The sequence below is a fragment of the Bombina bombina genome, chromosome 3 (assembly GCF_027579735.1).
Source record: "Bombina bombina isolate aBomBom1 chromosome 3, aBomBom1.pri, whole genome shotgun sequence".
NCBI lineage: Eukaryota > Metazoa > Chordata > Amphibia > Anura > Bombinatoridae > Bombina > Bombina bombina.
The window spans coordinates 1,064,819,781-1,064,836,653 of record NC_069501.1 but is presented as its reverse complement, the minus strand read 5'-3'; the positions used below and the strand labels follow the sequence as shown (position 1 = coordinate 1,064,836,653).

General features: G+C 37.2%; 1 protein-coding gene across 1 annotated transcript; it reads right to left on the bottom strand.

Moving 5' to 3' along the window:
• Positions 1-234: 234 nt before the first annotated feature.
• On the bottom strand, positions 235-6,970 carry LOC128654424 (keratin, type II cytoskeletal 1-like). Its single transcript, XM_053708331.1, has 9 exons — positions 6,328-6,970; positions 5,897-6,117; positions 5,695-5,755; positions 5,372-5,467; positions 4,495-4,659; positions 3,940-4,065; positions 1,940-2,160; positions 1,051-1,085; positions 235-961 (listed from the first exon to the last, which is right to left on the bottom strand). Exons 1-9 carry the CDS (start codon positions 6,913-6,915, stop codon positions 648-650), a joined length of 1,827 nt encoding a protein of 608 aa, XP_053564306.1. The 5' UTR covers positions 6,916-6,970; the 3' UTR covers positions 235-647.
• Between the last annotated feature and the right edge of the window lie 9,903 nt (positions 6,971-16,873).

Genomic DNA, 16,873 nt, shown 5'->3' with positions numbered 1-16,873 from the left:
ATAATGGCAGTGAAAAAAAAAAAAAAAATATATATATATATATATATATATATATATATATATATATATATATATATATATATATATATATATATATATAGTAAAATTATGTTCCTACTATCTCTTAATCTGCTGTTGAAGTGAAATGTTGTTAAATTATTATTATTTTATTAACTATGTGTTTATGATTTATAAAAGTCATATAAATATATTAGAGAAAGACTACAACAAATCTTAAGTTCCATATGCAGTTTATTGAAGATATACAGAAAAGTGAGGAAATTCTAGCCTGGAATTTGAAGATCCAGTATTTATATACAAAATATCTAGTACACCACCTTTCCAATAAAAAGACAAGCAGGGATTTACAGGACCAGATTGCAATTAGTTCCATGCAAATTTATATCTTAATACATTTGGTTTTTCTACTGTTCTTTATATTTTCAGAGAATATCTACTGTTTGAAACTATTGCTTGCTCCGAAGTGCTGTATACTTCACTACACTCAAATGTGTCAGCTGATCATTGCAACAGTGCCAGGATGCTATATTTAAACATACTAGACATACATATGTTTTGACAGAGGGACAAAATTTTAGTGAAATCTGGCTTTGAAGGGTTGATGCTTGCTGTCAGTATGACATTGTTTAATAGGTTTGCTTCTTTGTTGTGACTGTTGAGCTTCTGCTTCCACTTGAACGGCGGTATTGGCCGCCGCCACCACCTGGTGCACATTCTCCTCCTCCGTATCCTGTATTGTATCCTCCTCCAGCTCCTCCACCAACTCCATAGCCTCCACCAGATCCGTAGCCGCCACCAGATCCGTAGCCGCCACCAGATCCGTAGCCGCCACCACCACCAGGTCCGTAGCAATAGCCACCTCCTGCACCTCCTCCAGCACCTCCTCCAGCACCTCCTCCTCCGCCTACTTGCATGCTTGATGAGCTACCACCGACAACAGCTAAAATTACAAATTAAAAGTTAGGTTTGATAGTGATAAAATAAAGCCTACAAATACATTTAGCAATGATTAACCTTATTTATACTTACAGATGCTCACGTTGCTCACTACCTGTCCAGACATTCTGTGAAGAAGAAAAAACTTGTGAAAACGTATTCTTTAAGAACTATTTAGATTGTCATATCATTAATCACTGTTAAAATATTCTACAATAAATGTATTTAAATGGAAATTACAGTCTCTATATATCAGCATTTTATTACCACACTGCAAATTATCTGAATTCAAAATAAATGCTTTAAAAGCATTGATACTGTAGTTTTGTGAGCAAAATTTACATTGTTTTAACATTTTGGAAAATACTCCTTGAAATGTCTTTGTAGTATTGTTTATCTTATTCTCTTTGTTGTGGCCAGTTAGGGACAGATATAAAGGAGCTCCTACACTGATCAAGCAATTACTGTGTAGAATATTGCAGGGACAGTGTTCAGAATCTTGCAGGATGTACTAAAGCCTTTCTGGAAGCAATGGAGTAACTATATTTTTCAGAGATAAACTACAGGATAAAATGAGAAATAAATCATTTGTAGCGTGGTGGAAGGTCTCATTTTCCCAGCTGTATTTTCTGATTATGCATTATGCTGACGAAACTTCTTCTTTTTTTTTTTTCAAAAATTTGACACTGTTAAAAAAATAGCTGCCAGTTTCTGGAAAAAATATTCCAGACTGTCTCTTTTCATCTTTTTATTATATTTTACAGATAGTGTTCTCTCTATATACTTCCTTTTAAGTGTGCGTGTTTTCGTGTGAGTGCATAATTAAACATTTGATTGGGAAATACATCCTGTACTTTTAGTATGATGCATATGTTGTATGATGCACACATTGAAGGAAAATGCATTTTCTTTGTCAACTTTTATTTTGTCATTCTTAAGGCTAATTCAAAACATAAATACTACAAAATGTTGTGAAACTAACCTGTCCTCTTCTCCTTCCAGCAGTGCCCTGTATGTGGCAATTTCAATGTCAAGTGCCAGCTTAGCATTCAATAGCTCCTGGTAGTCACGCAGTTGGCGGGCCACGTCTTCCTTGGCTTTCTTTAGAGCATCTTCAAGTTCCTTCAATTTATCTCTAGCATCTTTCAAAGCTAGTTCACCTCGTTCTTCAGCTTCAGTAACGGATGTCTGGAGAGCTGTAATCTATAAATACAAAAAGAAATGGTCCTGTTTTGAGCATTATGATATTCCCTTATATATAAAAGCACTGGTCTTTGTCAGCTGAGTTTAGATAGGTTACAAAAGGTGCAAGCTATTTAAAATTTTCTTCATGGCGATTTGAGGCTTTAAACTGTTATAAAACCAATGAAAAATCTAGCTTGTTATCTTCATTTGCATTTAGAAAAAAATCTTAATAATTTAAGGACCATTCCATCTATAATAATTACGGAGCAATTTGTAAACCTTTTATATATTAATGAAGGCGATTTAACACAGTGCTCAAGAAATTCCATCATCCATATAAATCATTACATGTGTGTGAGTCTGTGTATATGTGTATATGTGTATATGTGTATATGTGTATATGTGTATGTGTGTATGTGTGTATGTGTGTATATGTGTATGTGTGTATGTGTGTATGTGTGTATATGTGTATATGTGTATATGTGTATATGTGTATATTTGTATATGTGTATATGTGTATATGTGTATGTGTGTATATGTGTATATGTGTATGTGTGTATGTGTGTATATGTGTATATGTGTATATGTGTATATGTGTATGTGTATATGTGTATATGTGTATATGTGTATATGTGTATGTGTATATGTGTATGTGTGTATGTGTGTATATGTGTATGTGTATGTGTATATGTGTATATGTGTATGTGTGTATATGTGTATATGTGTATGTGTATATGTGTATATGTGTATATGTGTATGTGTGTATATGTGTATATGTGTATGTGTATGTGTGTATGTGTGTATGTGTGTATATGTGTATGTGTGTATGTGTGTATGTGTGTATATGTGTATATGTGTATGTGTGTATATGTGTATATGTGTATATGTGTATATGTGTATATGTGTATATGTGTATGTGTGTATATGTGTATATGTGTATGTGTATATGTGTATGTGTGTATGTGTGTATATGTGTATGTGTGTATGTGTGTATGTGTGTATATGTGTATATGTGTATATGTGTATGTGTGTATATGTGTATATGTGTATATGTGTATGTGTGTATATGTGTATATTTGTATATGTGTATATGAGTATATGTGTATGTGTGTATATGTGTATGTGTATATGTGTATATGTGTATGTGTGTATATGTGTATATGTGTATGTGTATATGTGTATATGTGTATATGTGTATGTGTGTATATGTGTATATGTGTATGTGTATGTGTGTATGTGTGTATGTGTGTATGTGTGTATATGTGTATATGTGTATATGTGTATATGTGTATATGTGTATATGTGTATGTGTGTATGTGTGTATATGTGTATATTTGTATATGTGTATATGTGTATATGTGTATGTGTGTATATGTGTATGTGTGTATGTGTGTATATGTGTATATTTGTATATGTGTATGTGTGCATATGTGTATATGTGTATATGTGTATGTGTGTATGTGTGTATGTGTGTATGTGTGTATGTGTGTATATGTGTATGTGTGTATGTGTGTATGTGTGTATATGTGTATATGTGTATGTGTGTATATGTGTATATGTGTATATGTGTATATGTGTATATGTGTATGTGTGTATATGTGTATATGTGTATATGTGTATATGTGTATATGTGTATATGTGTATGTGTGTATGTGTGTATATGTGTATATGTGTATATTTGTATATGTGTATATGTGTATATGTCTGTGCGTTCTTTTTTGTTGCTAATAAAGTGCTATATTTGTTTCAATTTAAATTTAAAGGTTCGCACTACTGCTCATCAACTGATAGAATTACCTGTTTTTTGACATTCTCTATCTCAGACTTCAGTCTCTGAATCATACGATTTAGCTCTGCAATCTCACTCTTGGTATTCTTCACACTGTCCCCATGTTGTCCTGCGACTGCCTGTAGTACTTTATACTATTACAGAATGGGGGGGGGGGGGGACAACTTTAGTCAAGGAACCACAATGCAACCTTAATCACAAATGTAAGGAACTATTATAGACCACTGTAATAGTAATTATTGTTAATAGAACAGAACAAATGTTTAAATTATTTGCATTGGCTATATTTGTGCATCCCACATATTTAATACAAAACACAACTACTTGATGAATATTTCTCAGAAAATTGATAAATGTTATTTAGAAAATGTTAAAATACATAAGTAGAACATTATTGGTGGTGCAAGAATTAATGATATTCTAAAACAAGAGTTTCATAAGACCTTATGGGCTGAAACTTGATTTCATAATATATGAAGGGTGTGGTTTCATTAAAAACCTTTGGAAGTTAATAAGGGATCAAATGATAAGAAGTTATTATTGGGTTGTGAACTTGTAAATACCTTGTTTTCATATGTTTGATTGGCTTCTGCTTTGCTTCTTTCTGCAATCATATCATATTGATTTTTAATTTCAGCGATGAGGTCATCCAGCTTCAAGTCACGGTTGTTGTCCATAGACAGAATAACAGAGGTATCTGAGCTTTGCTGCTGTGTCTGGGATAATTCCTGTAGACCATAAAGAGATTTTGTTCAGTAATATTTGGTCCAATCAGCACTCACATTGCTTCACTTTAAACATTTCACAAACTTTGAATAATCGATAACAAATATAAGGAGCCCAAACATTTCATAATTAATATAATGAATATAATCTAAGTCATTTAAGATATATATATATTAATACAGCAAGATCAGTTTTTGACATTTGTACATAAAATCCTAGTGAAAGTCATTTTTTATGAGTATCCAGAAGAACATTGGTAGCATATGCTCCCTGGTCCAAAGTGGCTGTTTAATGGAATTTGCATTCAGTATTTTACTATGAATGGGAAATTGTAGGCCCAGGTAAAGGATTACTGGTTACTTAGTAAGTACTTTGGCTTGGTGGGGCTCTAGTAATATTTTTGAAGTCCTTATATTAGTGCCGTGATTGTATATGTCTGGGACAAACAAACAATACAATCCATTTACAAATACTGTAATGTTTTTTAATATTCGTAAATATGTAAAGATATTGCATGAAACAGAAAACAATGAAATAAGCACTGACTATCTAGATATATGAGTTGCACAATTGTTTTTTGTTTTCATTCATTTATTTATTTTCATATAGGTTATTAAAACAGGATTAACAAACTTGTACTACAAAATATCTCCTATTTCACTAAAACCTTTGATCATCTTCCAAACATTTTGATAAAAGAGCACGAATACTTACTGCATTATAGAGAGATCTAAGGAAGTCAATATAATCAGTGAGACTAAATACTTTGGTTTCCAGATCCACTTTGGTCATGTAGGCAGAATCCACATCCTTGAGAAAAAAAAAGAAAAAATGTTTTCATTAGTTAGCAACACAGTATTTTCTACTGCAGAAATTAGACAAATCTAAACTTCATGGTTAGGTAGCAACAGTACTCTAATATTTCTAATTATTTATTAAGCTTTAAATGTTAACTTGTTTTAACATAAGTACTAAAATGCACTTAATTGTATTACCTACAATATATTATGGATTCCCATAACATAAACATAGCTCACCTTCTTAAGCAATACAAATTCATTTTCTGCTGCTGTACGCTTGTTAATTTCATCTTCATATCTGTTAAGAAAAGATAGTATTTTTAAGTAATATATTTAGAGAGCCCTTTATGCACTCAGTAAATCCAGATATATAGTTACAAAAATATATAAATCAAGCAATTTATTTCAGTTATGCATGTAATATGTAATAAAAACATACTTCTTTTTGTACTCCTCCACCATCTGTTGCATATTCTTTTGTTCATTGTCCAAACGGCTCTTCTCGCTAATTATACTATCCAGCTGCCTCCTTAGGTTGTTTATAAAAGCCTCAAAAAGGGGTTCTAAGCTGACCTTCTTTGTGCCACCTTTTTGTCCCTGTTCTTGTAAAAGACGCCATTTGGTCTCTAGGACTTTGTTTTGCTGCTCCAAAAATCTGACCTATAAACCAAGAGATAGGGGGTTAGAGGTATAGATGTAATTTAACCAATTGGCTCCTCAAAAAATGTTCTGCAACTTAGAGTATAATGCACTTCTAGGTTGATAATACATAAAAGGAAACAGCAAAATCAACAGTAGTAGACAAAATATGTACACTAAAAATTGAATGCAATAATTAAGCCAGTAATTCTTGTTAAAATGAAATCTTACCTTATCAATGAAGGTAGCAAATTTGTTGTTGAGGGTCTTAATCTGTTCCCTTTCTTCTGTTTTTACTTTTTGTGCGTTTGGATCTATTTCTATATTGAGTGGCTGCAGGAGGCTTTGGTTGAAAGTAACCTCTTGGATTCCACCAGGTGGACATACAGGAAAACCTGGGTCCCCACCAGGTCCACCACCACCAATTCCTCCACCAAAGCCAACTCCGCCAAATCCCCCTCCTCCACCACCAAATCCTCCTGAACCACCAAATCCTCCTGCACCACCAAATCCTCCTGCACCACCGCCACCACCATATCCTCCACCACCACCATATCCTCCACCACCACCATATCCTCCGCCACCACCAGCTCCTCCTACACCACAAAATCCTCCTCCAGCACCACCACCACTACCACCATGACTTGACCCTAAACGGACACTGGATGCACCAAAGGATATTTTTCTACTTCCACCAAGGTTAATAACACTGCGTGATCCAGAGACACCTGCAGTTCGAGAGCCCCCACTCATTCTTCCACCAACTGAGCAGGTACTAAAGCTCTTGTTTCCACCTCCACTCTTTCTGTAAGAGGTCATATTAGCTTTTGGAGAAAAAGAAAAGGGAAGCTCAAAAAGGAACAGACAGGTTGAAGGAGATTTGGCCCCTTTGTTCTAACAGAGACTTTCCTCCCTTTTTATCTGTTTGACGAGATGGGTTTGGTTGCAAGTAAATGGACCAGTTTTCTGCAATAATGGGTTTGGCATAGCTGGCAGGCACCCATCATTACAAACTGCTAAACTGATCACACCTATGGGAAATATTGCTTTGCTTGCAATGCTCAATGTATTTAATATATTTTAACATATCTTTTTTTTTTAGAATATTAATATAACTAAATTGAATATCCCTCTACTTGTTTTCAAAATGCTTGAACACAATAAAAAAACCTTGGGGTTATTCCATAACTTTCTCACAACCATTAGGATGCATTACTTTTGATGTACAGTATGATTTGCATTAACAGGTGCATTTAATGATTACAATAACATGTGAATTGTACGATTTGATTGCTGATAAGATGGAATATATCATCAGTTTTTAGAGAAGGGGAACTGAAATGAAAAGTCAACTTAATGATTAATATTTTATCTGAATTTGTTCATTCATGTGTGCATAAAAATGCTAAAAACAATTGCCTGTAGCATTAGCTCAAATCTATTTTTACAAAATCACGTTGTTCAGTATAATTAAAACGCAACATTTCTTTTATAGTGCCTGAGCGTTAATGCAAACTATTGGCTAGATTACAAGTTTTTTGGTATGGGTGAAAAAGCAGCGTTATGGCTTATAAAGCTGCTTTTTCACTACCGCTGGTATTACGAGTCTTGTAGGTACAGCTGTACCGCATACTTTTTTGGCCGTAATGCAACGTGACTACCGCAGCTTTTAAAAAGTCATTTTTCAATGGGACTTCCTTTGCGCCGGTATTACGAGTTTGCCTGGGAGGCCAAAAAGTGAGTGGTACAGCCCATACTGACAAGATTCGTACCTCCATATAAAGTTAGTAGTTATGGGTTTTACGCTACAAAGCTGTAGCATAAAACTCATAACTAAAGTGCTAAAAAGTACACTAAAACCCATAAACTACCTATTAACCCCTAAACCGAGGCCCTCCCGCATCGCAAACACTAAAATAAAATCATTAAACCCTAATCTGCCGCTCCCGACATCGCCGCCACTAGAATAAACATATTAACCCCTAAACTGCCGCACTCCCGTATCGCAAACAATAGTTAAATATTATTAACCCCTAATCTGCCACCCCTAACATCGCTGCCACCTACCTACATTTATTAACCCCTAATCTGCCGCCCCTAACATCATCGCCACCTACCTAAATTTATTAACCCCTAATCTGCCGCCCCCAAAGTCGCCGCCACTATACTAAATTTATTAACCCCTAAACCTAACCCTAACACCCCTTACTTAAATATAATTAAAATAAATCTAAATAAAACCTACTATCATTACCTAAATAATTCCTATTTAAAACTAAATACTTACCTGTAAAATAAACCCTATGCTAGCTACAATATAACTAATAGTTACATTGTAGCTATCTTAGGTTTTATTTTTATTTCACAGGCAAGTTTGTATTTATTTTAACTAGGTAGAATAGTTACTAAATAGTTATTAACTATTTAATAACTACCTAGCTAAAATAAATACAAATTTAGGTGTAAAATAAAACCTAACCTGTCTTACACCAACACCTAACCTTACACTACAATTAAATAAATTACATTAATTAAATACAATTACTTAAATTACAAAAAAAACCAAAAACACTAAATTACACAAAATAAAAAAAGAAATTATCAGATATTTAAACTAATTAAACCTAATCTAATAGCCCTATCAAAATAAAAATAGCCCTATCAAAATAAAAAAGCCCCCCCCCCCCAAAATAAAAAAAAACCCTAGCCTAAACTAAACTACCAATAGCCCTTAAAAGAGCCTTTTGCGGGGCATTGCCCCAAATAAGTCAGCTCTTTTACCAGTAAAAAAAAATACAAACAACCCCCAACAGTAAAACCCACCACCCACACAACCAAACCCCAAATAAAAACCTAACTAAAAAAAACTAAGGTCCTTATTGCCCTGAAAAGGGCATTTGGATGGGCATTGCCCTTAAAAGGGCATTTAGCTCTTTTTCAAGTGCCCAAACCCTAATCTAAAAATAAAACCCACCCAATAATCCCTTAAAAAAAACCTAACACTAACCCCCGAAGATCCACTTACAGTTTTGAAGACCGGACATCCATCCTCAATGAAGCCGGGAGAAGTCTTCATCCAAGCGGCAAGAAGTCCTCAACGAAGCCGGCAGAAGTCTTCACCCAGACGGCATCTTCTATCTTCATCCATCCGGCGCGGAGCGGGTCCATCTTTAAGACATCCGGCGCGGAGCATCCTCTTCACTTGACGTCTAATGAAGAATGAAGGTTCCTTTAAGTGACGTCATCCAAGATGGGGTCCCTTAAAATTTGATTGGCTGATAGAATTCTATCAGCCAATCGTAATTAAAGGTGAAAAAATCCTATTGGCTGATGCAATCAGCTAATAGGACTGAGCTTCAATCCTATTGGCTGATACAATCAGCCAATAGGATTGAGCTTGCATTCTATTGACTGTTCCAATCAGCCAATAAAATGCAAGCTCAATCCTATTGGCAGATTGCATCAGGCAATAGGATTTTTTCACCTTTAATTCCGATTGGCTGATAGAATTCTATCAGCCAAGAGGAATTCAAGGGACGCCATCTTGGATGACATCACTTAAAGGAACCTTCATTCTTCGTTAGCCGTCAAGAGAAGAGTATGCTTTGTGTTGGATTTCTTGAAGATGGACCCGCTCCGCGCCGGATGGATGAATCTTCTGCCGCTTCATTGAGGACTTCTGCCGGATTCATTGAGGATGGATGTTGGGTCTTCAAAAATAGTAAGTGGATCTTCGGTGGTTGGTGTTAGGTTTTTTAATAAGGGTTTATTGGGTGGGTTTTATTTTTAGATTAGGGCTTTTGGGCTGAAAAAGAGCTAAATGTCCATTTAAGGCCAATGTCCATCCAAATGCCCTTTTCAGCGCAATGGTGAGCTTAGGTTTTTTTAGTTAGGACTTTATTTGTGGTGTTGGTTGCGTGGGTGGTGGGTTTTACTGTTGGGGGGTTGTTTGTAAAAAAAATTTACAGGTAAATGAGCTGATTTCTTTAAAGGGCTATTGGTAGTTTAGTTTAGGCTAGGGTTTTTTTTATTTTGGGGGGACTTTTTTTATTTTGATAGGGCTATTAGATTATGTGTAATTAGTTTAAATATCTGATCATTTCTTTTTTATTTTGTGTAATTTAATGTTTTTGTTTTTTTTTGCAATTTAGGTAATTGTATTTAATTTATGTAATTGATTTTATTGTAGTGTAATATTAGGTGTAGTATAAGACAGGTTAGGTTTTATTTTACAGGTACATTTGTATTTATTTTAGCTAGGTAGTTAGTAAATAGATAATAACTATTTACTAACTAGTCTACCTAGTTAAAATAAATAGAAACTTGCCTGTAAAATAAAAATAAAACCTAAGATAGCTACAATGTAACTATTAATTATATTGTAGCTATCTTAAGGATTATTTTACAGGTAGGTATTTAGTTTTAAATAGGAATTATTTAGGTAATGATAGTAGGTTTTATTTAGATTTATTTTAATTATATTTAAGTTAGGGGGTGTTAGGGTTAGACTTAGGTTTAGGGGTTAATAAATTTAGTATAGTGGCGACGACGTTAGGGGCGGCAGATTAGGGGTTAATAAATGTAGGTAGGGGGTGGCGATGTTAGGGGTGGCAGATTAGGGGATTATATAATATTTAACTAGTGTTTGTGATGCAGGTGTGCGGTGGTTTAGGGGTTAATATGTTTATTATAGTGGCAGCGATGTCCAGAGCCACAGATTAGGGGTTAATAATATAATGTAGGTGTCGGCGATGTCGAAGGGGGCTGCAGATTAGGGGTTAATAAGTATAAGATTAGGTGTGTTTAGACTCAGGGTTCATGTTAGTGTGTTAGGTGTAAACATAAATTTAGTTTCCCCATAGGAATCAATGGGGCTGCGTTACGGAGCTTTACGCTGCTTTTTTGCAGGTGTTAGACTTTTTTTCAGCCGGCTCTCCCCATTAATGTCTATCGGGAAATCATGCACGAGCACGTAAAACCAGCTCACCACAGCTTTCAGCAGCGCTGGTATTGGAGTGCGGTATGGAGCACAATTTTGCTTTACGCTCACTTCTTGCCTGATAATGCTGGGTTTTTGTAAACCGGTAATACCAGCGCTGTAGGGAAGTGAGCGGTAGCACCGCACCCCTCATAACAAAACTCGTAATCTAGCCGCTTATTAGCTATATGTTGTTACATATCAGTGAGTTAAAGATATTCGGCAAATTAAAACTGTATTTTAAAATGAACACAGGTTTCACGCGATTTAAAGAGATAAATTAACCCAAAAAAATGTTTTTATGATACAGACAGAGCATATCATTATAAAGATGTTTCCAATGTACTTCTATTAAGCTTCTCTTCAATGGTAATGTTTGTTGAAGAGATACCTAGGTAGGTATCTGTAGCACTACTTGGCAGCAAATAGTGCAGCCATCTAGTGCTCTTGCAAATGAATAACATTCCTACAAAACTGCTGCCATACACGTGCACGCTCCAGAGTTTACATCCATGCTTTTATATATAAATAAGTATATTAGAAAGCTGTCTATAATTGCATGGTCTATCTAAAATTTTAGGTTTCATGTCCCTTTAAAGAGCGGCTTCATGCTTGTTGTGATCTTACATTTGCATAAGAAAATGGTGTCAACTATATTACAGGGACAATACAAAACCTCTAGGTTTTATGCACCATAGAGAGACAAAAAGCAAGTAGTGATGTCGCGAACAGTTCCCCGGAGAACAGTTCCCAGCGAACATAGCTTGTTCGTGTTCGCAGCGGCCGGCGAACATATGCAATGTTCGATCTGCCCCCTATTCCTCATCATTGCCTAAACTTTGACCCTGCATCTCACAGTCAGCAGGCACATTCCAGCCTATCAGCAGCAGACCCTCCCTCCCAGACCCTTACACCTCATGGACAGCAGCCATTTTAGATTCATTCGGAAGCTGCATTGCTAGTGAGAGGAGGGACAGTGTAGCTGCTGCTAATTTAATAGGGAAATTGATAGCTAGGCTAGTGTATTCAGTGTCCACTACAGTCCTGAAGGACTCATCTGATCTCTGCTGCTGTAAGGATAGCACCCCAAAAAGCCCTTTTTAGGGCTACATCAGTCTTTTTTTTTCTTTTCTTTGTAATCATAGCAGTTGCCTGCCTGCCTGCCACTGCCAGCCTGTGTGTCAGGCTCACAGCATATACTGTGCCTACTTGCTCAGTGCCACCACTCATATCTGGTGTAACATTAGTGTAAATTAAAAAAAAAACTTTTACATCAGTCTGCTAGTGTAATCTAATTTCAGTTGCCAGGCCAGCATGCCACTGCCAGCCTGTGTGTCAGGTTCACTGCATATACTGTGCCTACTTGCTCAGTGCCACCACCAGTCATATCTGGTGTAACAGTAGTGTAAATTTAAAAAAAAAAAACTTTTACATCAGTCTGCTAGTGTAATCTAATTTCAGTTGCCAGGCCAGCCTGCCACTGCCAGCCTGTGTGTCAGGCTCACAGCATATACTGTGCCTACTTTCTCAGTGCCACCACTCATATCTGGCTGGTGTAACAGTAGTGTAAATTTTAAAAAAAAACTTTTACATCAGTCTGCTAGTGTAATCTAATAGCAGTTGCCTGCCTGCCACTGCCAGCCTGTGTGAAAGGCTCACAGCATATACTGTGCCTACTTGCTCAGTGCCACCACTCATATCTGGTGTAACAGTAGTGTAAATTTAAAAAAAAAAAACTTTTACATCAGTCTGCTAGTGTAATCTAATTTCAGTTGCCAGGCCAGCCTGCCACTGCCAGCCTGTGTCTCAGGCTCACAGCACATACTGTGCCTACTTGCTCAGTGCCACCACTCATATCTGGTGTAACATTAGTGTAAATTTAAAAAAAAAAACTTTTACATCAGTCTGCTAGTATAATCTAATTTCAGTTGAAAGGCCAGCCTGCCACTGCCAGCCTGTGTGTCAGGCTCACAGCATATACTGTGCCTACTTGCTCAGTGCCACCACCAGTCATATCTGGTGTAACAGTAGTGTAAATTTTAAAAAAAAACTTTTACATCAGTCTGCTAGTGTAATCTAATTTCAGTTGCCAGGCCAGCCTGCCCCTGCCAGCCTGTGTGTCAGGCTCACAGCATATACTGTGCCTTCTTTCTCAGTGCCACCACCAGTCATATCTGGTGTAACAGTAGTGTAACTTTTTTTTAAAAAACTTTTACATCAGTCTGCTAGTGTAATCTAATTGCAGTTTCCAGGCCAGCCTGCCACTGCCAGCATGTGTGTCAGGCTCACAGCATATACTGTGCCCAATTGCCCAGTGCCACCACTCATATTATCTTGTTTAATAGTAGTGTAAGTGTACATTTAAAAATAAAAAAACTATTCTGACTGTGAAACATCAGTCTGCTTTTTTGTGTCAGGCTCACAGCGTATACTGTGCCCACTTGTCCAGTGCCACCACTCATATTATCTTGTTTTATAGTAGTGTAAGTGTATATTTTAAAAAAAAAAAAACTATTTTGACTCTGAAACATCAGTCTGCTTTTTGTGTCAGGCTCATAGTGTATACTGTGCCCACTTGCCCAGTGCCACCACTCATATTATCTTGTGTAATAATAGTGTAAGTGTACATTTTAAAAATAAAAAAACTATTTTGACTGTGAAACATCAGTCTGCTTTTTTGTGTCAGGCTCACAGCGTATACTGTGCCCACTTGTCCAGTGCCACCACTCATATTATCTTGTTTAATAGTAGTGTAAGTGTACATTTTAAAAATAAAAAAACTATTTTGACTGTGAAACATCAGTCTGCTTTTTTTGTGTCAGGCTCACAGCGTATACTGTGCCAATTTGCCCAGTGCCACCACTCATATTATCTTGTTTAATAGTAGTGTAAGTGTACATTTTAAAAATAAAAAAACTATTTTGACTGTGAAACATAAGTCTGCTTTTTTGTGTCAGGCTCACAGCGTATACTGTGCCCACTTGCCCAGTGCCACCACTCATATCTTGTTTAATAGTAGTGTAAGTGTACATTTAAAAATAAAAAAACTGTTTTGACTGTGAAACATTAGTCTGCTTCTTTGTGTCAGGCTCACAGCGTATACTGTGCCCACTTGTCCAGTGCCACCACTCATATTATCTTGTTTAATAGTTGTGTAAGTATACATTTTAAAAATAAAAAAACTATTTTGACTGTAAAACATCAGTCTGCTTTTTTGTGTCAGGCTCACGGCGTATACTGTGCCCACTTGTCCAGTGCCACCACTCATATTATCTTGTTTTAATAGTTGTGTATGTGTAAATTTTATAAATAAAAAAACTATTTTGACTGTGAAACATCAGTCTGCTTTTTTGTGTCAGGCTCACAGCATATACTGTGCCCACTTGTCCAGTGCCACCACTCATATTATCTTGTTTAATAGTAGTGTAAGTGTACATTTTAAAAATAAAAAAAACTATTTTGACTGTGAAACATCAGTCTGCTTTTTTGTGTTAGGCTCACAGCGTATACTGTGCCCACTTGTCCAGTGCCACCACTCATATTATCTTGTTTTATAGTAGTGTAAGTGTATATTTTAAAAATAAAAAAACTATTTTGACTCTGAAACATCAGTCTGCTTTTTTGTGTCAGGCTCACAGTGTATACTGTGCCCACTTGCCCAGTGCCACCACTCATATTATCTTGAGTAATAATAGTGTGTGTACATTTTAAAAATAAAAAAACTATTTTGACTGTGAAACATCAGTCTGCTTTTTTGTGTCAGGCTCACAGTGTATACTGTGCCCACTTGCCCAGTGCCACCACTCATATCTTGTTTAATAGTAGTGTAAGTGTACATTTAAAAATAAAAAAACTATTTTGACTGTGAAACATCAGTCTGCTTCTTTGTGTCAGGCTCACAGCGTGTACTGTGCCACTTGTCCAGTGCCACCACTCATATTATCTTGTTTAATAGTAGTGTAAGTGTAAATTTTAAAAATAAAAAAACTATTTTGACTGTGAAACATAAGTCTGCTTTTTTGTGTCAGGCTCACAGCGCATACTGTGCCCACTTGTCCAGTGCCACCACTCATATCCTGTTTAATAGTAGTGTAAGTGTAAATTTTTTAAAATAAAAAAACTGTTTTGACTGTGAAACATCAGTTTGCTTTTTTGTGTCAGGCTCACAGCGTATACTGTGCCAATTTGCCCAGTGCCACCACTCACATTATCTTGTTTAATAGTAGTGTAAGTGTACATTTTAAAAATAAAAAAACTATTTTGACTGTGAAACATCAGTCTGCTTTTTTGTGTCAGGCTCACAGCGTATACTGTGCCCACTTGACCAGTGCCACCACTCATATTATCTTGTTTAATAGTAGTGTCAGTGTACATTTAAAAAAAAATAATAATTTTTGACTGTGAAACATCAGTCTGGTTTTTTGTGTCAGGCTCACAGCGTATACTGTGCCCACTCACAGTAGCTTGCACGCATAGTAGCACTAATTGAAAAAAAAATGACAGGCAGAAGCAGGCCAACCCGCAGGGGCCATCGTGGTCGTGGTGCTGTGATTCCCTTTGGCCATAGAATAATGCCCAGTGTTAGGCCACGTACCATGAACACGAAAAGTTCTGATGAAATAGTTGACTTTATAACACAGGACACCCAATCTTCTACAGCTTCCGCTCGTAACCTTGACGCATCATCCTCCTCCAGCTTAGCTTCGGGCACCTTTCAACTTACCACTCGCCCGCCCGCCGCCACCACTGACACTAGCACCACAGCCGCCTCACTTGATCTGTCAGAGGAGTTATGTACACCTCAGTGTGAAGAAATGAGTGATGCGCAACCATCATTGACAGAGGATGTAGATAACTGTGATATGTCTCAGTCAGGCAGCATTACAGAAATGTACGACGCATGGTGTGATGATGATGATGATGTTGTACCCGCCGTTGCTTCCGTTGTTGAGTTGTCAGATACAAGTGAAGGGGTTGATGATAACGATGCGTCCGTGGATATCACGTGGGCGCCCGGTAGAAGAGAAGAAGAACAGGGGGAAAGTTCAGATGGGGAGACAGAGAGGAGCAGGAGGAGGAGACGAGTTGGAAGCAGGGGGAGGTCATCACAAGGAGCTAGTGGCACAGTCAGACAGCATGCATCGGCACCCGGGGTCAGCCAGACAGCACGCCAATCAATGCATGCTGTTGCCACCACCAGAATGCCGTCATCGCAGAGCTCGGCAGTGTGGCATTTTTTTTATGTGTCTGCCTCTGACAACAGCAATGCCATTTGCAACCTGTGCCAAAAGAAACTGAGTCATGGGAAGTCCAACACCCACCTAGGTACAACTACTTTGCGAAGGTACATGATCTCACATCACAAACGCCTATGGGATGAACACATGAGGACAAGCAGCAAACAAACTCAAAGCCGCCATCCTCCTCCTGGTCCAGCATCTTCAGCCACGTCAACCACTGCTGTGCTCCTTGCCCCCTCTCAACCATCCACCAATCTGTCTCTCTTCCGGAGCAGTTCCTGCTCATCTGCCCACAGTCAGGTGTCTGTCAAGGACATGTTTGAGCGTAAGAAGCCAATGTCACCAAGTCACACCCTTGCCCGGCGTCTGAAGGCTGGCTTGTCTGAACTCTTAGCCCGCCAGCTTTTACTATACAAGCTGGTGGAGTCTGAGGCGTTCAAAAAATTTGTAGCTATTGGGACAACGCAGTGGAAGGTACCCGGGCAAAATTTCTTTGCACAAAAGGCAATCCCCAACCTGTACTCGATTGTGCGAAAGGAAGTAATGGCATGTCTGGCAC